This window comes from Scyliorhinus canicula, chromosome 17, assembly GCF_902713615.1.
Source record: "Scyliorhinus canicula chromosome 17, sScyCan1.1, whole genome shotgun sequence".
NCBI classification, from domain to species: Eukaryota; Metazoa; Chordata; class Chondrichthyes; order Carcharhiniformes; family Scyliorhinidae; genus Scyliorhinus; species Scyliorhinus canicula.
In genome coordinates, this window is record NC_052162.1 from 41,611,016 (window position 1) to 41,637,129 (window position 26,114).

At 46.5% G+C, this 26,114-nt stretch overlaps 1 protein-coding gene across 1 annotated transcript in view; it reads right to left on the minus strand.

The window, feature by feature from the left end:
- zc4h2 (zinc finger, C4H2 domain containing) overlaps positions 1 to 2,915 on the minus strand; it is a 41,244-nt gene extending 38,329 nt beyond the window's left edge. The window contains exon 1 of the mRNA XM_038775248.1: positions 2,706 to 2,915. Within this exon, the coding sequence (XP_038631176.1) occupies positions 2,706 to 2,758 (53 nt within the window). The 5' untranslated portion in view covers positions 2,759 to 2,915. The remainder of the gene's footprint in view (positions 1 to 2,705) is intronic.
- Between the last annotated feature and the right edge of the window lie 23,199 nt (positions 2,916 to 26,114).

Genomic DNA, 26,114 nt, shown 5'->3' on the forward strand with positions numbered 1-26,114 from the left:
GGACGGGCCTCAGGCAATGGCCTCCGGTGGTGGATAATCACCGGAGTACGCCGCTTTTCAGGGGGAGGGAGTAGGAGAATCGCTGAACTGCCGCCGGTCCCGATTTCATGCGGGAAACTGGATTCTCTGCACCGTCGCCGAACGAGTTTTCGGGGTCGAGGTGCGGAGAATCCAGACCCGGGTATTGGAAATAAAGTTTCAAAGTCAGAAAAAAGAAAGCTGGCTGCAACCAGCTTAAGTTGAGAATGCCGCTGCGACCAGCTTTTAAATACAAACTATGGAGTCTTTCCGCCAGGAGCGGTGGCACAGTACATGCCATGGGCCCGGCATGTACACTGAACCCATGCTTTGGGTGCAAAACCACAGTGGAAAAATTGCTACATTTGTCGCTGCCAGCAAGCAAGGAACAGAACTGTGTGAAGAATTGAAGCTGGATTGTTTTGTAAATGCCTCAAACAGGGCAGAATCTCACAAATGAATCTCCTGGAAAGAACTGCACAGGAGAGTCCACGGCTGGACAAAGCAGTACTATTGTTATCTCTGTACAGAGCTCAGGGCTTCTGGTGAACAACCCATTAGGAAGAAACTGAAATCAGGAACAAAGCAGTATAAAGATGAGTTCTTGATGCATGGCCTTAATTGTCCCACTGCAAATCCTCAGGATGCAAAGCCTATGTGTTTCATATGCAGGGAAGTAATAGCAAATGCAAGTTTAAAATCCTCAAAACTTAAAAGACATTTGAAGACTAAACATGGCATGTGCGAGGACAAATCTCATGATTTTTTTCAAAAGATTCAGTGGGAACTTAAATCATCAGCTGAAGTCCTTAGCAGAAATGTAACATTGACTGACAAAGCAAGTGAGATTGTCAGGAGCAAGCAGGCTCATCTGTCGCATTAAAGGTGAGCAATAATGGTGTATCACGAAGGTCAGCAAGAGTCGGTCACAAAGGTTGACCTGTGTGGGTCGCGAAGGTCGGCCGACGTGCGTCGCAAAGATCGGCCAACGTGGGTCGGATAGGTCGACCGACGTGGGTCGCAAAGGTCGGCCGACATGGGTCGCAAAGGTCGGCCGACGTGGGTCGCAACGGTCGGCCGACATGGGTCGCAAAGGTCGGCCGACATGGGTCGCAAAGGTCGGCCGACATGGGTCGCAAAGGTCGGCCGACATGGGTCGCAAAGGTCGGCCGACATGGGTCGCAAAGGTTGGCCGACGTGGGTCGTGAAGGTCAGCTGGTTGGTAAAAGTGGGTCCCGGGGAAAAAAGTTTGAAAAACACTGCTCTATGCCAATTGGGTTTGGCTTATTACTCTTTTTTTTTAAATATCCAATAAGGGACAATTTATCGTGGCCAATCCACTTATCCTGCACATCTTTGGGTTGTGGGGGTGAGACCCATGCAGACAGAGGGAGAATATGCAAACTCCACACAGACAGTGACCCAGGGCGGAGATCGAACCCAGGCCCTCGGTGCCGTGAAGCTGCAGTGCTAACAGTGCTACACCGTGCCGCCCTCGCTTATTACTCATAACTGCCATCTCCCGCATTGTATTAATGCTTCAGAGTGAAAACTGGAATGTCCTCTCCAGAGTGCAAGCCTGGGGAAAAATTATGAAGACCCGAGGCTGCCCAAACATCAGTGTACCCCTCGCAACCTCCCCAGTTGAGTCGAAAGAAATGCAATGCATTTGGTACTGGTTAACTTGCAATAATTGCCAGAAAAGTGACATGTTTAGACATCAGTCCATCTTTGGGCTCCATTCCTGTTACACAGTGTTACTCAACTATAGCATGTCAATCTGCGTTAAAAATTCAACGCCTGGTTTTACATTAGGCTCTGCAATAACATTACTGTATACTGTAAAACTCCGCAACAACCTCGCGAGGGCCTGAAAACTGACTTGGTTAGGATATGTTTTTCTTGCCAACCACTCAGAACTCAAAATGCAATACATTAAAAGTTCACTGACAATTCTTACAGCAGCGTATCAGCCTCCCCGGACAGGCGCCGGAATGTGGCGACTAGGGGCTTTTCACAGTAACTTCATTGAAGCCTACTGGTGACAATAAGCGATTTTCATTTTTCATACTTCCAGGTGACTCAGAGTGCCGATACCGAACCTGCCTGAGGATTGTCACCCTCTCGAATGGTAAACACATTTCAAGAACGAGGGAGGACTTTTGAAAGAAAAATAAGTCTGCAGCAGGCGTTGTTTTCTGCTCATTCTGGGGCTCTATTGTGTAACGGAATCAGTATGCGTGGCAGGATACACAGCCTAGCGCCGATAGGTTCTGGTACTCATGTGGTAACAATAAGCGGTTTGCAATGTGGTTGAAAACAGCACTGAATGCTCCATAACATCCAGGCGCAGAACTGTCAACATCTGGGACCTGCTCAGAAGATGTGATAAGTGAGCAGAGCTGATAGACGACTTTACTTGAAACAGGCTGAGTTCTGTTTTGAGAGTGAGACCGTTGAAAACGTGCTAAATATTGACTCTGGGTGAAATCTGACATATCTGCAAATGCATTCTAGGCGCGATGTACACTGATAAAGGCGCACACACTTCTTTAAAGAGGAAAATCGAGAGTGGATACCACCATTGCGAATGGGCACAGAAAGCATCTAGCCCCACATATCGTTCGGATCGCGCTTTGGGTGCAACAGAGATGATTTAAAGGAGCATTTAAGCACTTCGTCCTCACCTTATTTCTTTAATGCTTTCCAGTTTGCACATGATCTCCTGCTCGTCCGTCATGTTGCTTCCAGTCGGTGTGCAGTAAGAATCTGAAAAATGCTAACAAAAGAACTCCTCTCCCTGCGCTCTTCCACACATCACACAGCGAGCGTGCACACGGCGGGGGCAAGCAGGGAGTTGCAGTTCCTCCCGCACTAAACAGAAAGAAAACCCCCCCAGTACAAACTACCATTCCCGGCAGGCTTTATATAATTCCCTCACTCACTTCCTGTCCTTCAGGACTTCACGCGGAAAGTGGGGAGAATGAAGCTCTCTGCTTTCACCAGTGAATTTGTAGCATTTCCATTTTCAGCCCTTATTTATTCGCCACACATCAGCAAAGTGGGGCCCGATTTGAAGTGGGGCTTCTTATTTGAGATTAGAAGTAATGAATGGGCGTTCCCATTCTTTACAAAGCTCCATGTAATTAAAATTCACATCTTTTTTACATCGCAAATATTAAATAACGACGGAAAATATCGGAAGTAGAAAGCTAGGCTGTCGGTGTCGAGAAAACTACATTTATCAGCGTAGTCTTTTCATCTCTACTTCCAAAATCTTAACTGACATCGTTTCAGATGAGGGCACCTACTGTGTAGGTCCAATTTCGTGTTATTAAATGGGTTTGAATTAGTTTATGGCTATCTCACTCTTTTTAATCGTAAATCTTCCCCGTGGCAGTTTTTGAATTTAGCAGCTTAAATTAGTAAATGTGTAACAGGTGTCAGAAAAAGTTATAACATTAAAAAAAATCAAGGAAATCTAGTAAAAGGGATATGTTCTGCTCGTTATAAGTCTCTTAAAAACCATTTTAAATGGAAGCTTTCTAATGACAGGGACAGTTTGGCTAGATTAATGGAACTAGTGCTTTCGGGATGTTAATGAGCCTAGCAACACTGCTTGCAGATGTTTACCCAAGGCAAGTTGGTAACAGTGGGGAGTAAAACATCAAAAGTTTGAGTAAAATGCCAGAGGATCAAATCAGGGGACAAGGTGTGAACTTTGCCATTGCGTTCCATAAAGTGGACTCACAAAATTAAGGTTTGACTTCTGAAGGGGTTCGTTCAGATAAAGGAAGATCTTCTGGAGAAAATGGTATATCAGAAACCATTCAACCTATGCCAGATAGCTGTTTTTGAGATCTCAGTCCACACAAGGAATAGCTGTTTGAACTCCCAGAAAGCCGTGCCTGTGAAGAAAGCCTGCTTGAGCAACCAGTTGTTCTGTCCTACAGGCAATTATATATGTTGGAGTTATATATAATTGCCTGGTGTGGTAACTATTTTTGGATTTTGCTAATAGTTTTTGCGAACCTATAAGGTGTTTGGGGAGAATTAGCTCTGAAATTAGGGTAATCAAGGTATTTGAACTGGGTAAATTTAGGGATACTGTATACAGCCATTGTGTAAGATAGGTGTACTTCTAGTTGACTTTATTGTTGTTTATTCCATTGTTTAATAAACATTTATTTTATTTTGAAAATCATCACTAAATGTCTGGGACATCTTTCTCGGGTTTTCAAATCTTTCTTCACATTGTATCAAATTTCTAAATATAGTTGAGGGCAAGTGTTTCAAGTTTCCCTTCTGGGATTTAGAAGGGGCTAGTTTAACACAGTGGGCTAAACAGGGGGCTTGTAATGCAGAACAATGCCAACAGTGCGGCTTCAATTCTTGTACCGTCCTCCCCGAACAGGCACCGGAATGTGGCAACTAGGGACTTTTCACAGTAACTTCATTGAAGCCTACTTGTGACAATAAGCTATTATTATTATTACCCTGGATTTTACCATCAGCTGTGCTCTTAACACAGAGATAATCATAGAATTTACAGTGCAGAAGGAGGCCATTTGGCCCATTGAGTCTACACCAGCCCTTGGAAAGAGCACTCTACTTAAGCCCACGCCTCCACCCTATCCCCTGTAAACCAGTAACCCACCTAACTTTTTTAGACACTAAGGGCAATTTATCATGCACATCTTTGGACTTTGAGAGGAAACCAGAGCACCCGGTGGAAACCCACACAGACACGGAGAGAATGTGCAGACTCCATACAGACAGTGACCTAAGCCTGGAATCGAACCTGAGACCCTGGAGCTGTGAAGCAACCGTGCTAACCACTGTGCTACCGCGCTGCCCCATGGCAAAGCTGCTAATACTGGGGCGAATTATATATAATTTTATAGGAGCTACACAATGCAACCAATACAGCAAGAGACAATTAGGACAAATCCTGGGTCTGAGACTTTTCCAGTCACAAAGTCAGCTGCAGAAACAAGGGTGGATTTCCAACTTGGACATTAATCCAGGATTCTAGAACAGCAACCCATTTTAGATGCCATCTAGTTTTCATTTGCTTTGAAATCAAGTTGAAAATTTAGCCCAGTGAGACACCTTACGCCAAAAGGGATTGGAAATAGTGAGCTGCGGTTATCAGATAGGTCACAAGTATTAATTTGTTTCTAATCAGTTCTAAATTTCCTGTCCTTTACTGTTGATCTGCCTGTCGTACATCCAGCAATACCAGTTACTGCTCAATTTTACTGACCATGGTTCTGAAATTCTGGGGCGGGATTCTCCGTCGGCCAACGGCAAAATTGGGAAACGCGATTGGGTGGACAATTGGTTCCGATGCCGAAATCGTGGCGGGCGCCGACTTCACACCAAATCGCAATTCTCCATCGCCTCGACAGCAGTGTCGATACGTTCCAGAACCCACAAATAGGAAACACATTTGCATATCATTAGCGGGACCGACCAGGTATTCTCTGGGACCTCCGCAATTTTCAGCCTACAATGGACCGAGTACGCGACGGCGAGATTCACTTGCGTTTTAAAAATCGTGAAACCGCCGTTGTGGATGATGAGAGAGAGAGAGATTGGAAGTAAGACAGGGAGAAGTGGGACAATGGGCTGCCAGACCAGACATAGGCCGGACTAGCTGTGGTGGGGCCATGGCAGGGGGGAGGTGACTGGGGAGCGGGTCATGTAGCAGTGGTGAACCCCCATGTGACTGGGGTGGTACCCAGGCATGGATCGCCATTGCCATGGCTTGCAAAGCAGCCATCTTGTCGTGCACCCCACTGGCCACCCAACTTGGTCCCTGATTTTCCAGAGCGTCACTGGGCGTTTGGGTGCCCCACCCTCGCACTCCAGCCCCTACCTACCACCCCACCCACCACTCAAACCCTAGCGTCCGCCATACCACCACCCACCATCCAACCAGCCGACTCCTGTCGGCGGGGCATCAGACAGCCTATCCAAGGCGGCGGCCACTATAGCCCCTATGAGGGCCGTGGACGGAGGCTGTGGAGTGTACTGCTGGCAAGCGCAGTGCCAGCCAATGGAACCCCTGGCAGCAGGGATGGGCCAGAGTCCCCACAATGCCGGGCACCGATGGGGCCAGGGGTGGTGGGGTGGGGGGGACATGCGGGGGCAGAGTCTGCAGTGCCAACCGGGGCACCGTGTAGCCTGTTGGACCAGGTTGGGCACAGGGGTATGCAGCATGCTAACATGTCGGTCTTTCACCCGCTGCAAATGTTGGCCTTCCTGCTAGCAGCCTCAGCCATGACGGATGCCCTGTGGAGCTGCTCGAGGAGGAGGAAGCTGCATCAGCGGAACGTGCAGCAGCAAAACCTGCACCAGAGGAATAGGAGGCAGCAACTCAGGATGGACAGCCAGCTGCCCAACAGGCCCAGGAAGAGGAGGTACATAGGAGGTGGCACATGAGGCCTTGTGTGTACCGGCAGCGCCTGCTATTTGAAGACATGCTGGATCAGGCATGCAGTCGAAGACGCTGGTTGAACAGGGAGACAGTGCAACATAGGCAACATGGGCAGCATGGTAGCATGGTGGTTAGCATCAATGCTTCACAGCTCCAGGGTCCCAGGTTGGATTCCCGGCTGGGTCACTGTCTGTGTGGAGTCTGCACCGCCTCCCCGTGTGTGCGTGGGTTTTCTCCGGGTGCTCCGGTTTCCTCCCACAGTCCAAAGATGTGCGGGTTAGGTGGATTGGCCAGGCTAAATTGCCCTTAGTGTCCTAAAAAATAAGGTTAATGGGGGTTGTTGGGTTACTGGTATAGGGTGGATCATTGCTCGGCACAACATCGAGGACCGAAGGGCCTGTTCTGTGCTGTACTGTTCTAATATCTGCCAGATCACGGCACACCTGACATCGTGGAGGGGATGGGGGAGGTCACCCACTCCTGGTAGCCGTCAAGCTGAAGGTCGCCATGAACCTTTACAGTGTCCTTCCAGTCGCTGAGTGGGGACCTGTCCAGGATATCACAAAGATCGGTGCACAGGTGCAGCCGTGCCGTCACAGAAGTCCTGTATGCCCGGTTGGGCATACAACCATTTCACTGTGGGCCGAATCCACTAGGATGCCCGGTCAGCCGGGTTCATCACCATCGCCAACGTGCCCCAGGTCCAGGGGGTGATCGACAGGAAGCATGTCCCCCTACGAGCACCTACAGATGACAGGCCTCTCTACACAAACCAAAAGGGGTTTACTCGATGAACGTGCCCATCTACCACTGGGTAGATGCCAGTGTTGTGGCTGTACTGGAACGGCTTGGCTAGTTCTGGAGCACTAGTCTTCAGTATTATTGCTGGGGTATTGTCAGGGCCCATAGCCTTTGCAGTATCCAGCGCCTTCAGCCATTTCTTGATATAACGTGGGAGTGAATCGTATTGGCTGAAGACTGACATCTGTGATACTGGGGACCCCCATCTACTTAGCACTTCTGGCTGAAGATTGTTGCCTTATCTTTTACACAGATGTGCTGGGCTCCTCCGTCATTGAAAGATGGGGATTATTGTGGATCCTCCTCCTCTAGTGAATTGTTTAATTGTTCACCATTCACGGCTGGATGTGGCAGGATTGCAGAAATTGGGCTGGATTCTCCAGTCGCCGACGCCAAAATCGCGTTCGACGAATGGCCGAAGAATCACAGATCCCGACCAAATCGGGGGCGGCGCTGCTTTTGCAATGCTCCGCCCCCTCCAAAGCAGTGTACTCTAGGATTACGCCGCGCTACTTAACGACGGTCTCATGCCATTGCCTGAGGCCTGATCCCACCCCATGATGCTCCGCTCCCAACCGGCCGAGTTCCTGACGGCGCGGGATATGTGTGGTCTCATCCGTCGGAAAATCACCGTGTTGTCTGAGGACTCAGTCCAGTGCCGCCACAGTCGCAGGAGGGCCGATCCGCGGGCAGGGGAGACAGTATTCGGGGCTAGGGGCACTCTGGTGGGGTGGTCCGGGGTGCACGAGCTGGCTGAAGGGGGGTACTATTTTGCAGGCTGGGTCTGCGAGCAACCTCCACCAAGAATCACGGCGCAGCCACTACAGGCCGCCGGAGCCACAGGTGGAGAACACAAGGGCATCAACATAATACAATACAATACAGTGGTGAATTGTGGTAGCAATACGTTCACCACAGTCGGTGCTAGCCCATTAACAGTTGCCGAATGGAGGAAGAAAAGATAAAAGACGGGTCCTTTCCAGACCCCCACCAAGGCCAACCTCAGCGTGACTAGACCGTGACTGGGCCTCGCCAGTGAAGCGGGAATACCCGAGCCAACCATGGAGCGACAGGCATCCGCCCATTCCCACTGGAAGGTGAACCCAACCTCACCGCCCCACGAGACCAGACCGGCCCACGCACAACCCCTGCAGTGACCCTGACACCGCCGCCATCCACCACCTCTCCGAACACAATCACCTACCTTACGCAAAGCCAGCCCTGCCAGCCGAGAGCAGCCGTCGACCCAGGAATAGAGGAAAACGTACCGGCCTGAAGGTGAAACTTAAATTACGCAGATACAAGACTCCTCTCCCCAGCGTAATCCTGGCGAATGTCCAAGCGATTGAGAACAAGCTGGACGACCTCAATGCTAGACTCACCTCCCAGAGTGAAGTGAGAAACTGTTGTGTGCTCTGCTTCACCGAGACATGGCTCACTCCAGCCACACCAGACTGCGCCTCCAACCCAAAACTTTTTCAATCCACAGAATGGATCACACAAAGGCCTCAGGCAAGTTGAAAGGCGGGGGTGTTTGCCTCCTGATCAACACCACCTGGTGCTCGGATGTGGTGTCCCTAGCGTACCATTGCACCCCAGACCTAGAATACCTAACCGTGAAGTGTCATCCCTTCTATCTCCCACGTGAATTCACCTCTGTACTCATCACAGCAGTCTACATCCCACCCCAGGAGGAATTAAAGAAAGCACTTGACGAACTACACTCCACCATCAACAACCAAGAAACAAATCACCCCGAAGCCCTGACAATCGTGGCTGGAGACTTCAAGCAGGCCAACCTCAGGAAGGTCCTACCCAAGCTCCATCAACATATCTCCTGCTCCACAAGAGGTGCAAACACTCTGGACCACTGCTAAACGGGCATCAAAGGAGCCTCCCACTCCATTCCCCGACCACACTTTGGCAAATCCGACCACAAGTCAGTATTCCTACGTCCGGCTTACAAACAGCAACTCAAGCGTGCTGAGACAGTTAAGAAAACCGTGCAGTGCTGGTCCGAGGAATCTGAGGACATCCTCCATGACTGCTTGGAGACTGTGGACTGGTCCATATTCAAGGCCACGGCAGCTAACTTGGACGATTACGCAACCACCATCACAGACTTCATCAGTAAGTGTGTCGAGGACTGTGTACCGAAGAAGACAATACGGGTATTCCCCAAATGGAAACCCTGGCTCAACCAAGGGTTCACTCCCTGCTGAAGTTCTGGACGGAGGCGTTCAAGTCTGACGACCCTGACCTATATAAGAAATCCAGGTACGACGTACGGAAAGTCATCAGGGATGCAAAAAGACAATACCGCATCAAACTAGAGTCCCAGGCCAACCACACTAACCCACAACGACAATGGCAGGGCCTACACAAGATCACAGGCTATAAAGCAAGGCCAGGTGGAATATCTGGGGCTGGAGCATCCCTACACGATCATCTGAACAAGTTCTATGCCCGCTTTGAGCAGTCAGCCAATGTATCAGTGCCACCCGCCCCAACAGCCCTGGGCACACCCATACCCATTATTACAGCCTCAGAGGTAAGAGCTGCCTTCTTGAAAGTGAATCTGTGGAAAGCGGCAGGCCCCGACGGGGTCCCTGGGCGAGCACTTAGAGCCTGCGCAGACCAGCTGGCAAGTGTATTCACAGATATCTTCAATATCTCACTCCTCCGCTCTGAGGTCCCCATCTCCTTCAAGAAGATCACCATAATACCAGTACCAAAGAAGAACAAGGTAGCCTGTCTCAATCACCACCGACCGGTGGCCCTGACGTCTGTTATCATGAAATGCTTCAAGCGGCTAGTCATGAGAAGGATCACTGCCAGCCTCCCAGACGGTTTGTTTGTTTGACAAGCTGCAGCCCACACACAGCATCCCAGCCAACAAGATGGCAATGAGGAGAGCGGGGCTGCAGACCCTCCGGGACGCGGTTGAGGAGAGGCAGGACACCCTGTACCTTGGCCCGGGAAGCAGGCTGCCAGCCACCGCCGTTCTCTGTACCAGGAGGCAGTCAGCGCCACCAGCAACACCGTCTGGACCAGCTTGCAGTGCCGGAAATAAATGCACAACCTCGTCAGGGTGGCCAGGGTGAGTAGGCAACGCTGTGCCCCTGGCACAACTCCACTGCAGTTTGCCTATCACTGCAACCGTTCCACAGCAGATACTGTCTCACTGGCTCTACAATCAACACTCAAACACCTCGACAACAAGGACACCTATGTAAGACTGCTGTTCATCGACTACAGCTCCGCCTTCAACACCATTATCCCGACAAGACTAATAACCAAACTCCGCAATCTTGGACTTGACCCCTCCCTGTGCAGCTGCATCCTCGACTTCCTCACCAACAAACCGCAATCTGTCAGGATAGGCAACAGCACCTCCTCCACAATAGTCCTCAACACCGGAGGAATGCAAGGATGTGTGCTCAGTCCTCTACTGTACTCCATATACATCTAAGACTGTGTAGCAACATTTAACTCCAACTCAGTCTATAAATTTGCGGATGATACAACTGTGGTGGGCCGTATCTCAAACAACGACGAATCAGACTACGGAGGGAGATAAATCACTTGGTTGCATGGTACACCGAAAACAACCTCTCTCTAAATGTTGGAAAGACCAAGGAACTGATCATCGACTTCAGGAAGCGTAGCACGACACACACTCTCGTCTACATCAATGGCTCCGAAGTGGAGATGGTCGCTAGCTTTAAGTTCCCGGGGGTCACCATCACCAACAGTCTGTCCTAGTCCACTCACGTTGATGCCACAGTCAAGAAAGCCCAACAACGTCTCTACTTCCTGCGGAAGCTAAAGAAATTTGGCACGTCTGCATCGACTCTCACAAACTTCTACAGATGTGCGATAGAGAGCATCCTATCCGGCTGCATCACAGCCTGGTATGGCAACTGCTCAGTTCAAGATCGCAAGAAACTGCACTGTGGTGAACGCAGCCCAACGCATCACACAAACTTGCCACCCCCACATTGATTCTGTATACACCTCTTGCTGCCTCAGGAGAGCAGACAGCATTATCAGAGACCCCTCCCACCCAGGCATTGCCTGCTTCCAGAAGGCAGAAGGTACAGAAGTCTGAAGACAGCACATCCAGTCATAGGAACAGCTTCTTCCCCACAGCTACAAGACAGCTCAACGACTCCCCCACGGACTGATCTGTTCCCTGTAAGAACACTATTCACAACGCCCTATGCTGCTCTTGCTCATGTATTCACTTTGTTTGGCCCCTTGTTCTGCACCGTAACGAATCACTGTTTTGTCGATGTATAATTTGTCAATGTTTCCTGTTGATTATTCTTATATCTACTATGTACGTTCCTCGGCCACAGAAAAATACTTTTCACTGTACTTCGGTACATATGACAGTAAATCAAATCAAATCAAAATTGGTTCAGGTATGGCGGCAGTTTTGCTGTCGTGTTAGTCCACAAATCCTGCCCCGGCGTCAACACTCAGTCTCAGGAACGGAGAATCCCACCACTGGTCTTTAGCAACCTGTAAACATTCAACATCGGCACCAATGATATCAACAAGGTTCTTAACTATTTTGCCAATCTATAGGGTCCTTCTTAGGGCTTAGAAAGCACATTGTGTTCTGCAACACCGAGTGCATGTGTCCCTCAAATCTCAGAAAAGTTCTGCACGATAAGTCAGTGTTACTTGGCATTGTTCTCTAATAGTGATCTCGTTCCTTCCACTTGTTCTTTCCTCAAACAGCTTTTAGGAATTCAGCTTGAATTTATACCATTGATACTACCATTCACCAAATAGCACAGTTCCTCCCAGTAAACTGACTCAGTAAGCCTTCAGTCTGACCATCATTTTCCATGGGCTGTTAAATGCTAAGAACCCCACTGATGTTACCTGCGAGAGTGTTGCAAAACCCCGAAGGATAACTTGAAGCAATGGTTCTTAGAGATGTATACTTTTTGGAATAATGTGAGGAAGAATGTATAACAGTGAGGAACCATCCCCATCATTATGTAAACAATTAATAAAGACTTCTGATGAAAAGAAAGAAAAAAACACAAGACTGTACACAATGACACTTAAGTATATTAATAACTGAACACACCATTTTATCTGAAGTTACCTCTTCTTCCCAATATATACCCACATTCCCTGAACTTACTGAGACAGCCCTTTTCACCAGCGACATCCAATTTTAGTAACTCTATAGGTTAAATCCAGCTAATAGTTACCACACAATACCGCTTAGGTGACCAAGTCTGGGAAAACATCTCTTCCTGGTTCAGGAAAGACACAAAACTGCATCTTTTAGAGGAGAATAGCTGTAATCTGACGTGGCTTATAATGTTAAATGGAACAGGCCTCGGTGGCTCAGATTATAGATGGAACTGGCCTGTCGGACTGTTGAAGCTAACCTCCTTCCCAATGAGGGCGCTGGCAGTCATACTGTTCAGTCTCTTTGATATCCCACCCGGTGGATTCGGCTGCCCACATCTCTCAAATTCCTTGCCTTGAGAAGTTATCATTCATATAGCCCCACTCAACAATGGCAAACAATGTTTTTGATATTGCCATTTGTACCTCAATGTCTCTGGACACCTGCTAATCTTGTTGGAAAAATTGCATCTCCTTATTCCTCTGGACACCTGCTCGCTGTTACTTTGCTATTATTTAGTTTTTATCTCAAGTTCACTGTTGACTTTGTTAATTTCCTAAATTCCTAACATTCACCTTCTAGATGGTCCCTTACTATGCACTGTTTGCTTAAACACCAAAACAGTAGAGACCTCAAGAATGTCTCGCAGGTAGATGATATGGAGTTGGGGACCAAGGGCAATGTGTCCAAGTTTGCAGACGACATTAAGATGAGTGGTAAAGCAAAAAGTGCAGAGGATACCGGAAGTCTGCAGAGGGATTTGGATAGGTTAAGTGAATGGGCTAGGGTCTGTCAGATGGAATACAATGTTGCCAAATGTGAGGTTATCCATTTTGGTAGGAATAACAGCAAAAGGGATTATTATTTAAATGATAAAATATTAAAACATGCTGCTGTGCAGAGAGACCTGGGTGTGCTGGTGCATGAGTCGCAAAAAGTTGGTTTACAGGTGCAACAGATGATTAAGAAGGCAAATGGAATTTTGTCCTTCATTGCTAGAGGGATGGAATTTAAGACTAGAGAGGTTATGCTGCAATTGTATATGGTGTTAGTGAGGCCACACCTGGAGTATTGTGTTCAGTTTTGGTCTCCTTTCCTGAGAAAGGACGTACTGGCACTGGAGGGTGTGGAGAGGAGATTCACTAGGTTAATCCCAGAACTGAAGGGGTTGGATTATGAGGAGAGGTTGAGTAGACTGGGCTGTACTCATTGGAATTTAGAAGGATGAGGGGAGATCTTATGGAAACATAAAATTATGAAGGGAATAGACAGGATAGATGAGGACAGGTTATTTCCACTGGCGGGTGAAAGCAGAACTAGGGGGCATAGCCTCAAAATAAGGGGAAGTAGATTTAGGACTGAGTTTAGGAGGAACTTCTTCACCCAAAGTGTTGTGAATCTATGGAATTCCTTGCCCAGTGAAGCAGTTGAGGCTCTTTCATTAAATGTTTTAAAAATAGAGATAGATAGTTTTTTGAAGAATAAAGGGATTAAGGGTTATGATGTATGGGCCGGAAAGTGGAGCTGAGTCCACAAAAGATCAGCCATGATCTCATTGAATGGTGGAGCAGGCTCGAGGGGCCAGATGGCCTACTCCTGCTCCTAGTTCTTATGTTCTTATGTCTGTTTGAAAGCATTGGACTTGATGGACATGGCCCAGAAAGCTCTTGACTATAAATGATGGTATACTTTAATTAATGAAAGAAAGATTTAGGATATTTTTATGTAATTGTGCTCACTTACGATTGAATATAGGAAGATAGAAGTAAGAGGAGGCCATTCATCCCCACGAGCCTGTTCTGCCATGTAGTTATAACGTGGCTGATCTGTTAATCAACTCTATTTACCTCACTTTGTTCCATATCCCTTGATACCTATACCTATATCAATCTGAGTCTTAAAAGTTTCAATTTACTTTGCATCCACGACTTTTGGGAAAGCATGTTCTAGACAATTCCATTACCTATGTGAGTAAAAATTCTCCCTATTTTATTCCCAAATGACCTACCTCTAACTTTCGGATTGCAGTGCAAAGTTCTGAACTGTCCCACCAGATGAACTGGTTTCTGTGTTCCTACCCCATCAAACACTTTAATCATTTTAAATACCTTGATTGTTTCATCTCCCAACCTTTTAATCTCAAACAAATTACAGACCAAACTCATGCATCCTGCCTTCATAATCTAACCCTTTAAACCCTAGATTAATTCTGGTAAATCTGCGTTTCATATCGTTCAAAGTCAAAATATCTCTTCGAAGTTTAATGCCCCAAACTGAGCACATCACTTCAGACAAGATCTGACCAAACTGCAACTGAAGTTTGTACAACTGAAGCATAATTTCCTTGCTTTTGAATTTCAGTCCCTTGAGATGAGGGCCAATACTCCATTAGTTTTTTCATTATTTTGTATACCAGAGCACATGCTTTATGTAGGTGGGCGCTTCAGTCTCTTTTGCAGCTGCACAGTTCCTAATCTCTCATCATAAAGAAAATATCATGGTTTGTCTTTCCTCAGACATATATAGATGACCTGTCATTTTGTCGTATTGAACTCCATCTGCTTCAGTTTTTCCACACTCAGCTACTCAGTCTAAGTCCCTTAGCTACATCATAGCCATGTCATCAGTGGCTCTGGGGTCAAGACCCATTCCAGAACTCGGGCACAAAAATCAAGGCTGATATTTCAATGCAGTTCTGAGTGCTGGCTTTTGGATGAAATATTAAACAAGGCCCTGGTTGCCCTCTCAAGTGGATGTAAAATATCCCCTGTCCCTATTGTGGAGAAGTGCAGCAGAGTTATCTCTCGTGTCCTGGTCAATAATTATCCCTCAAACAACTTGACAAAAATAGATTACCTGGTCATTACTGTTTGTGGGAACTTGCTGTGTATAGGTTGACTGCTGCAATTCTGGCAGCATCTGTGGAGATAGAAATAGAGTTAGTAGTTCAGGTGTCTCTTCATCAGAAGGGTTTTGTGTGCTTGCTTTCCCGGCAGCTACCATGATGACTTCTTCCCCAGTCAAAGGTACTGCAGCTTTTTGTATCACCACTAAGACTCCACCGATGGATTTTTTGGAACAAGGAATATTCCTTGCAGAAATGGCTACTTGGCCTTGTACCCTACCCCAAGATGGAGGTAGAGAGGTACTACAACAAAAGTTACCTGTTCATTAGGACCACCATCATATAGGTCATTGGGCTTCTGAAGATGCAATACCAGTGCCTGAACTGATTGGGCCAATATATTCCCGTAAGGGTCTTGTAGACTGTGGTGGTCTACTGTCCTCTCCAAATATGAATCTCCAGTTGGTCTGGAACTTAAAGAAAATGAAGTACTAGATTGATATAGTTCATGGGGCAGCACGGTAGCACAGTGGTTAGCACTGCTACCTCAAGCGCCAGGGACCCGGGTTCAATTTTAGCCTTAGGTATTAGTATGGAGTTTGCACTTTCTCCCCGTGTCTGTGTGGGTTTCCTCCGGGTGCTCCATTTTCCTCCTACAGTTCAAAGATGTGCAGGTTTGATGGGCTGGCTATGCTAAATTGCCCCTCAGTGTTCAAAAGCTTAGTTGTGTTTACTGGGTTATGGGGATAGTGGGGACGTGTGCCTAGGTATTGTGCTCTTTCAGAGGGTCCATGCAGACTCAATGGGCCGAATGGCCTCCTTCTGCAATGTAGTGATTCTATGATTCTATGATGGGAGAAGGAAGAGGAAAATACATCTTGAATGGTGTGATGGTTTTAGCTTTGTCACATCCATCTCCTCTGAGGACCCCAGTGATTTTGCTCCAGCTCTGGCATATTCCCCCTCTACAACTGGACCTGTGGGAGATAGGAGGAGGAGATCTTGGGAATCCTCTGACAGCTGATGCCACTGCAGCTCCAAGGCTTTCCAATGCAGCTGGCATTTTGATATGTTGTCTGATCAGGAGAGTTGTCAGGAAAATGAGTTTTAATATTATTTTGTCTGTAATATCACTGTTGTATTCTCATATACTGGTAAACAGGAACTTCTAAAGGATTGTGGGAAACAATAGAGGGCAAGATCGAAGGGGGAAAACAGATTTAAGAAAACATTGACGACTATGTGGGGGCATTGGCTGGTAAGATCTCAAGGAAGAGTGTGTAGATGAAGCCAGACCTGGGAGAACCAGTTAGCTGTCACCCTCAGAGAGCCCTAGGGCATCAGGGCATCATGTGATAAAGTTACTGGAATTTTATAGATTACAAAATCTATAAGGGCAGTTGCCATCAAAGGGGTTTAGTTCTGAGTTATTTGATTGGAAATGTTTTAAAATTATTGTTAACTGCGTCAAGGTGTTCTTGTGTTTTCCGTGGAATTCTTTTCCTTTATTTTTAATAACTATTTACTTCAATGTAAAATCATTGCAATTGGTCTGAGAGTTTATTGGGAATGTCAGTAAACCTCCTCATGTTACACAAATTGCAAAACTGTTCTGCCAGCTGTTTCAAGATTCCCTTTCGGATTTGGCAGCTCAGCATTTGCCAACTGCCATGCCATAACAGCATGCTGTTAACACTCCATCCCCTTTATCTACAGATTTCAGTATCTTTCTCCTGCAGGTTTACCATCTCTCCATTACCCACTTCTTAATGCAACACTGCTCTCATGATGTCCAGTGCCACTTCCTCCATTGAAGTAAGGATAGTGAGCTCCTTCGTCTGTGTGGGCCCCCTCCCAAGCATTGTATGCCCTTGTCTCCTGCAAGGACAAAAGCAGGAGAGAGATTCAACAATACTGGCCTCTCTCACCAATTCAACCAACTCATTTAAATGAGGTGCTGCATTTATCAGTGCTGCCACTGTAGAGACCTGACTCTCATTTATGGCCATTTTTAGTAGGATCACATTGCGGTTTACCAATTTATAACAACTCTATTGTTACCTTTGAAATCCCTAGCTGTTTTTAAACAGGCTACTTTTTGCACACTTATTATTTTATTTGCATCCCTTTATTGCTTCTATAATTCTCCAATGAATTTTCATGCTTCAGTGCATTTGTGTACCCACTGGTGCTGCTTCATCTACTTAATGATCTTTATGACCATACAATGCGCTGCACTCTAATCTTCATTTGTAGGAGCTTTTGATTTCTCTGAAGAACTTCAAGTACCACTCTAGAGGTGCTGTGCTTTCACCTGACAGCTCTCCTTCCCGTTGCAGTTATCTTAACAAGACCCTGATTAGTGGATAAACGTTTAGCGAATTTTAACTTTGTTTATGCTGTCAGATGGTGAGACAGAGAAACCATTGGTCATGTCATCTCCAGTCAAGTTTGCTTTATCAGCAATTACAAATCCCAGCCTTTGTGATCACAGTAATGCTCCACATGGCTGGGCACCTTAGCCTGATTGTCCATGTTAATTTGATTGGCAGTCACCTTTGTCTCAAAACCAGCCAGTGGTGTGAGATTTCCAATGTATTTAAACAATGCAATGGAAAAACAAAAGGGAATTCACAATTATATGATTGATTGCTGTGTCAATCTGAAACAGCAGGAACCCTTTATAATCTTATACTTTCTGGGGGGGGGGGGGGGGGCGGCGAGGCGAGGCGAGGGCATTGAGCACATAGGTTTTCAACTCCAGTCCAATCCAGATTTTAAACTCTGAATGTATCACGATCCTGTTGCTGTAGCTTCAAATCCATATCGACTGCAGGAAAACCTCTGCACCTCTGCAATATTGCCAGCTTTTTCTCCTACTGGTGGAGACAGCTTTCACACAGATCAGAAAAGCTGCCAAGAGAATCATTGTGGTTAAAGTAAAGGAGGGCCAAACTAAAGATAGTTGCTGTACTCATTTTTTCTCTCTTAGTTCACTGCAGCCATGTGATAAATGCTTGATTTGGATTGCGCTTTTAATACACTGGATCCAATAAAATGAAGAGGAGGCAGAGGAAGAGGGGTGATGGAACCATCAATTCAGCGAACACGTGTAGTTGGATCTGAACAGAGGCTTTAATACACTTACAATAGAGTCAGGCTATTCGTCATTGAACTTCAGGTGAAATGGCAGGCTGGCTCTAAGGCACTGATCTTTATACATCAGTCCCAGGGGGAGGAGTCCTGGGCGGAGCCAAGGGAGGAGCCCAGTACAACTCTCGCGTGCTCCCAGAGCAACTCCCCCCTGGTGGTCAGATAGAGCAACTGCACTTACAATGGGTAGATAACGAACATATATACATGGAGTGATATTGGCAACTATATATAGTATGAATCACATTCACCCCAAGGGGCACCAGCAACAAGGTGCCAGGAGAGAGGAGCTGCAGGTGGGCAGCAGGGAAGGCATTCAGAGAATGGGCATGGATATCAGAAGAAAACAGAATCAGGCTAGGACCAGTGCAAGATTCCTGCCTTTGTGCAATGTATTCATCCAGATTTACATGTCAAGAATGACTATATGCATGAGTACAGGCAATTGCGATAATTGCGACATTTGGAAGTCTCTTAGTACAAGTTAGGTCCATTAGAAGACAGCATGACTAAGGACTCAACTGATTGAGGACTAAATATCTTGTGATCTAATTAAAAAGGCAAGCGTGCCCAAAGGAAGTAGCATGCAGGTGAATAAAATTAAGATTTCTCAAATTATGTGCTAACATGATCTAAATTTGTCAGGTAAGAACATTGATGTGTGGTTTTCTCCTGTGTGGGTTTGTATAAATTGTTTATAACCTCTTTGTGTCTGTATTGCACTGCAGACTGTTTTATTGTTATAGTTATGCACATTGATTGAAGTTTATATACATTTATTATGTTTAGGAAAATGAAAATAATAAGTTGAGGAAGAGAAGCAGCTGAATACAGAATTTATACTGGGCGAAATTCTCCGTTTGGGAGACTCAGTTCTCCTACCGGAGCTGAATTGCATTGAGCAATTCAGTATCTCTCACCGTGCAAATTTATCAATGGTGAGGAATACAAGAGATTCTCTAGGGAATCACATTACTGGGCCACCATTTTGAGCAGGCGGCCCAATAGTGAAATACCACAACTAGGAAGAATGTTAAGTGCCGTCAATTGCCAGCTCAGTACTTCAAAATCACTCAAGCGTGAAGGGGCATGACCGGAATCCACTTAACTTTTTTTGATGTGGTTGATGTTTGCAAACATTATGGTTGGGCAGCATGGTGGCACAGTGGTTAGCATTGTTGCTTCACAGCTCAAGGGACCCGTGTTCGATTCCCGGCTTGGGTCACTGTCTGTGCGGAGTCTGCACGTTCTCCGGGTGTCTGCAAGGGTTTCCTCCGGGTGCTCTGGTTTCCTCCCACAAGTCCCGAAAGATGTGCTTATTAGGTGAATTGGGCATTCTGAATTCTCCCTCAGTGTACCCGAACAGGAGCAGAGTGTGATGATTAGTGGATTTTCACAGTAACTTCATTGCAGTGTTAATGTAAGCCTATTTCTAACACTAATAAAGATTATTATTTTTATTACAGTATTTAGAGTGAAGAAGATAAATGAAGCAAAGCTAACAGTTGTTTTGCGGAAGCTGTCATTCACAACCCACTATCAGAAATGAGGGAACCCAGGGAAGAGATTGCAGAGCCTTTGGATTTGATTTTTATGTCATCATTGGCTACAGGATTAGTGCCAGAGGACTGGAGGATAGCAAATGTGGTCCCTTTGTTCAAGAAGGGGAGTAGAGATAACCCCGGTAACTATAGGCCGGTGAGCCTAACATCTGTTGTGGGTAAAGTCTTGGAGAGGATTATAAAAGATACGATTTATAATCATCTAGATAGGAATAATAGGATTAGGGATAGTCAGCATGGTTTTGTGAAGGGTAGGTCATGCCTCACAAACCTTATTGAGTTCTTTGAGAAGGTGACTGAACAGGTAGACGAGGGTAGAGCAGTTGATGTGGTGTATATGGATTTCAGTAAAGCGTTTGATAAGGTTCCCCACGGTCGGCTATTGCAGAAAATACGGAGGCTGGGGATTGAGGGTGATTTAGAGATGTGGATCAGAAATTGGCTAGTTGAAAGAAGACAGAGAGTGGTGGTTGATGGGAAATGTTCAAAATGGAGTTCAGTTACGAGTGGCGTACCACAAGGATCTGTTCTGGGGCCGTTGCTGTTTGTCATTTTTATAAATGACCTAGAGGAGGGCGCAGAAGGATGGGTGAGTAAATTTGCAGACGACGCTAAAGTCGGTGGAGTTGTAGACAGTGCGGAAGGATGTTGCAAGGTTACAGAGGGACATAGATAAGCTGCAGAGCTGGGCTGAGAGGTGGCAAATGGAGTTTAATGTGGAGAAGTGTTTGGTGATTCACTTTGGAAAGAATAACAGGAATGCGGAATATTTGGCTAATGGTAAAATTCTTGGTAGGGTGGATGAGCAGAGGGATCTCGGTGTCCATGTATATAGATCCCTGAAAGTTGCCACCCAGGTTGATAGGGTTGTGAAGAAGGCCTATAGTGTGTTTGCCTTTATTGGTAGAGGGATTGAGTTCCGGAGCCATGAGGTCATGTTGCAGTTGTACAAAACTCTAGTACGGCCGCATTTGGAGTATTGCGTACAGTTCTGGTCGCCTCATTATAGGAAGGACGTGGAAGCTTTGGAGCGGGTGCAGAGGAGATTTACCAGGATGTTGCCTGGTATGGAGGGAAAATCCTATGAGGAAAGGCTGATGGACTTGAGGTTGTTTTCATTAGAGAGAAGAAGGTTAAGAGGTGACTTAATAGAGGCACACAAAATGATCAGAGGGTTAGATAGGGTGGACAGTGAGAACCTTCTCCCGCGGATGGAGGTGGCTAGCATGAGGGGACATAGCCTTAAATTGAGGGGTAATAGATATAGGACAGAGGTCAGAGGTGGGTTTTTTACGCAAAGAGTGGTGAGGCCGTGGAATGCCCTACCTGCAACAGTAGTGAACTCGCCAACATTGAGGGCATTTAAAAGTTTATTGGATAAGCATATGGATGATAATGGGATAGTGTAGGTTAGATGGCCTTTAGTTTTTGGACTTCCCATGTCGGTGCAACATCGAGGGCCGAAGGGCCTGTACTGCGCTGTATCGTTCTATGTTCTATGTTCTAAATGCAGGCTTATGAAAAATTTGAATAAAAATTATTTTTAAAAAAACAAATGCAGGCTTATTTTGCTTAACTGACCTGCATATGTCCAAGTGACGACTAATTTTGTCTCAAATTTGATTCAACATGGATTCAGGGCAAACTTAATTTTCTCAAGCCTGTATAACCCAGCCATGAATTTCCCCATTATCATTTCCATCTGTTGGTGTGAGGTTTTGGAAGCCCATTAAAAGCACACCAGATTTGACAGCTCTTGAAGAAAATGGAAAACCTGCTGAGGAATTGGGAACATTCTCCAAGGTTTTTGGTTCAAAACAAATCATTGTTAAAATAAAGCCAATAGTACAAAAGCAGTGCTGGCATGTAGATGCATGTAGAGGTTTTGTGGATGAGAAGTAGGTGGCAATATTTTTCAGCAACATCCAGACAAAGTTTGGGCAAAGCATGATATAAGAGTTCTTTGTTGGGACTAGACTTCAGGGTCTGAACTTCCTATTAATTAATTTAAATCCGTCTCATGCTCATGTGTGTTGTGCTACTGTTTCCTGCATCTGCTGCCCTTGTTCTTCTAGGCAGTTGAGGTTGAAGATTTGGAAAGTGATGTACACCATTGTGGAGGGAGTGAATATATTAGGTGAATGAGGTGTCTTATGAGTTGCTTTCTCCTGGATGATGTCAGGTTTCTTGAATTCTGTTGGAGCTGCACTCAGTCAGCCAAGAGGGCACTGCCCAGACATGTCCTCCTGCCCCCAGGGGCTACACTTACCTCTGTACCCTGCAGGAAACACCTTGATTACCTCATGCCTGTCCAAACCTGTTGAAAATGACACTGGCCTGACGTCATATCAGCGCTCGGTTAATATTCACGAGCGGGGGAGGTCAGGAGAGAGTACTCGCTAATGAATTCAAATGGGGTTCATGGACTCCCACCGCATGATTTGCACACCACGAGACAGCACGGTGGAGCAATGGTTAGCACTGCTGCCTCACGGAGCCCAGGTCCCAGGTTCGATTCCCGGCTTGGGTCACTGGCCGTGTGGAGTCTGCACGTTCTCCCTGTGTCTGCGTGGGTTTCCTCCGGGTGCTCCGGTTTCCTCCCACAGTCCAAAGATGTGCAGGGCTAGGTGGATTGGCCATGCTAAATTGCCCTTAGGTTAGACGGGGTTACTGGGTTATAGGGATACGGTGGAGGTGTGGGCTTGAGTGGGGTGCTCTTTCCAAGAGCCGGTGCAGACTCGATGGCCTCCTTCTGCACTGTAAATTCTATGATCTATGTGCAGGGTAGGTGGATCGGCCACGCTAAATTGCTCCTTGATTAGAAGAAATGAATTGGGCACTCTAAATTTAAAAAAAATAATTTTGGGGAGTGGGGTTTGGAGGGGGAGGGGAGGGGGGAATTCCAAAACCCAATCTGGAGAGAATCGCATTTTTTCATTCTCTCCAGATTTTGAGCACGTGCTGAGTTTCTCACGGGTGGAGAGTGCGAGCTCAAAATCGCCCCCAATGTCTCAACATTTACACTGTCAAGCCCCTTCATAACCTTGATTGTTTCAGTGAGTTCACCTCCCATTCTCCTGTATAAAGACTACTTGGCCAGAATTCTCCCCTACCCGGCGGGGCAGGGGGACCCGGCGTGTTGGAGTGGCGTGAACCACTCCAGCGTGAACCACTTGGCCGCCCCAAAGGTGTGATGGGGCCAAGACCTCACATTGAGGGGCTAGGCCTGCGCCGGAGTGGTTGGTGCTCCGCCAGCTGGCGTGAATGGCCTTTGGCGCCATGCCAGCCCGGGCCGAAAGGACGTCGCGGCCGGCGTAAGTCTGCGCATGTGCCGGAGCGTCAGCGGCTGCTGATGTCATCCCAGCGCATGCGCAGAAGAAGGGGTCTCTTCCGCCTCCGCCATGGTCGCGGGCCACCATGGGGGCACCCCCCGGGGTCAGATCGCCCCACACCCCTCCCAGGACCTCGACTCCCGCCCGCGCCGCCAATCCCACCGGTCAGGTCGGTGTTTTGATTCCGCCGGCGGGAGAAGTTTGTCAGCAGCGGGACTTCGGGCCGGAGAATCGCCGCGGGGGGCTCGCTGACCGCCGTGGCACGATTCCCGCCCCTGCTGTATCTCGTTTGGCGGAGAATTTGGGACACAGCGGGGGCGGGATTGACGCCGGCCCCGGGCGATTCTCCGACCTGGCGGGGGGTCGGAGAATCCCGCCCCTTGTTCGTGTTCTTGGTTTGATCTCATTTGGAGTATTGCATTTAACTCTTGGTATCACAAACAATATATTTGCCTTGGAAGCAGCATAGCTTCACCAAAATGATCCCAGGGCTTTAAACAATGAGGACAGATTACATTGACTAGTGTTATTGAAAATATGGAAAGATGTGTCATTTGAAACATGAAAGTCTGGCAATATCTGGGGCGCGATTCTCCGCACCCCACGTCGGGTGGGAGAATCGCGGGAGGGCCGGGCGAATCACGCCATGCCACCCTGCCACCCCCCGTGATTCTCCCACCCTGCCAAAAATGGCATGTCGCATTTTTCGATAGGCCGCTCGGAGAATCGCCGCTCGCTGTTTCTCACGGCGACCACCGATTCTCCGGCCCGGATGGGGGGGGGGGGCAGGGGGGAGAATAGGGGTCGAGGAGCGGCCTCCGACGCCGGAGTGAAACACTCCGGGTTTCACTCCGGCGTCGGCACTTAGTCTCCCATTGGGAGAATCGCGCCCCTGGTCTGAGAGAAACATGAGAGGATACAGGGAAAGATCCCACGAAGGGTTAATAGCAGCTGCAAAGAGCAGGGTTATAAAATGCAGATTCTTTCTCCCAAACAGGCTTAGCAAGCACACAAGATTCTTGTATGAAGCTAATAACAATGGCTCACACCTTTATTGAAATTAATTATCTTCATAAGCATCTGGAAAAGCATGGATGGGGGTTTCAGTTGAGCTAAGTGATAAATGTAAACCTTTCAAGTTATAACCAAGTGGATTTTAGCATACAGCTAAAATCAATGTTTTACACCTTTATTTAAATTAACTGTCTTAGTTAGCAGCTGGAAAGGAAAGGATGAGGTTCAGTTGAATTTGGTGACAATTCTAGGTGTGAAATTCTGCTAACACAAGGTAAATTAAAGAAAATTGGAGACTAACAGTCCACGAGAAACATAATTTAGAGCCAAAATCAAAGTCAAAATTATGAGCTGGGGACACAATTGGAAAATAAAACTGTAGAAATGACTGGTACCAAACCAAAATTCATACCCCTATTGAAACAAAAGGATTTTTGAATATCACAAAGGAACTTTGAACATCACAAAGGAAACAATGTAATCAGAGATCTGAGAGGTGAGGCCATGTCAAAATGAATACTTAGTCGTGTCAGAAAAATTTAGATTGAAGGTACTTTTAAAATCAAAGTGAAATAAAAGTTACTTTACAATAAAGTCATAAAAACTTAATAACTGTTAGAAAGAGAATATAAATGCAGAGACCAGAGCAGGAACTACTAGAACTCAGAGAGAAGCAGAGAAGGAACAAGAGAAGCAAGCAGAGTCAACTTACAGTCAGCTCGGTCATGGGAAAGATAAGACACAGCAGCCGAGCTAAAACAGCTAATACATCAAAGGAAGACTAGAATTTAAAGAGGAGGAAGAGTCAGCTCAGAGACAGCCAGCAGAGCTAGCTCTCACAGCTCGGTACATGGGAAAGATAGGAAATAGCAACCAAGCTAACCAGCGAATATATCTAAAGAAGACCAGATTTTAAAAAGAAGATTGATTGTCAAGGTGGGCCTGAAGGTCCCTTCAACCAACCAGAAGGATCCAGAAGCAAGATCTTTTTACCTTTCTGTAAAGAAAGTGATTGCAGCTTTTAAAAGAAAAAAATATAATAATAAAATAACTTTAAAGTTTTAACTTGAAACAGTGGTTATTTGCCTACTTTACTTACTTAGCAACGCAGGACCCAGGATATCAATGCTACTAAGAGGTAAGTAGGTAAAATTCTCCAGTGAAGGTATGGGTTATACCAGGGGATAACTTGAAAATATAGTTTGACCTGAATAGCACCCACCGAAGCCTGCATCGGAGTCAGTGAGTGAGAATCCATGTTCACCATTTAGAATATCGACCCTTTTTGGTATAGGTGGAATTCTAAGAATAGTGGTGAGTTTTCAACAACACTAGCCTTGTTGTCCCTTGAATGTAGAAGATTAATAGATGGTCTAACTAAATCATTTAAGATAAGCAAAGAAGTTGATAATGTTGGTAAAGAGAAAATGGTAGACCAGGACAAGCAGGCATCAATCTAAAATTAGAGTTAAGCCACTGCGGCGTGATGTCAGAAAGGCACCTCTTCACAGAAGGGGCAGTGGAAATGTGGAGTTGTCTCTCCTGTGGAAGTGATCATGGCCAGGTCAATTGAAAATGTCAAAACTGAGAGTAACAGATCTAATCTGGATAGATTCATTTACCATCATATATAATTGATTGTACAGGATATGCTGCACAGAAACAGGCCATTTTAACCAACCAGCATTTATGTTCCACTTAGGTCTCCTCACAATTGTTTCTCATCTAAACCTATAATTGTGACCTTCTGTTCTCTTCATATGCTTTTCTAGCTGCCTCTTAAATGCAT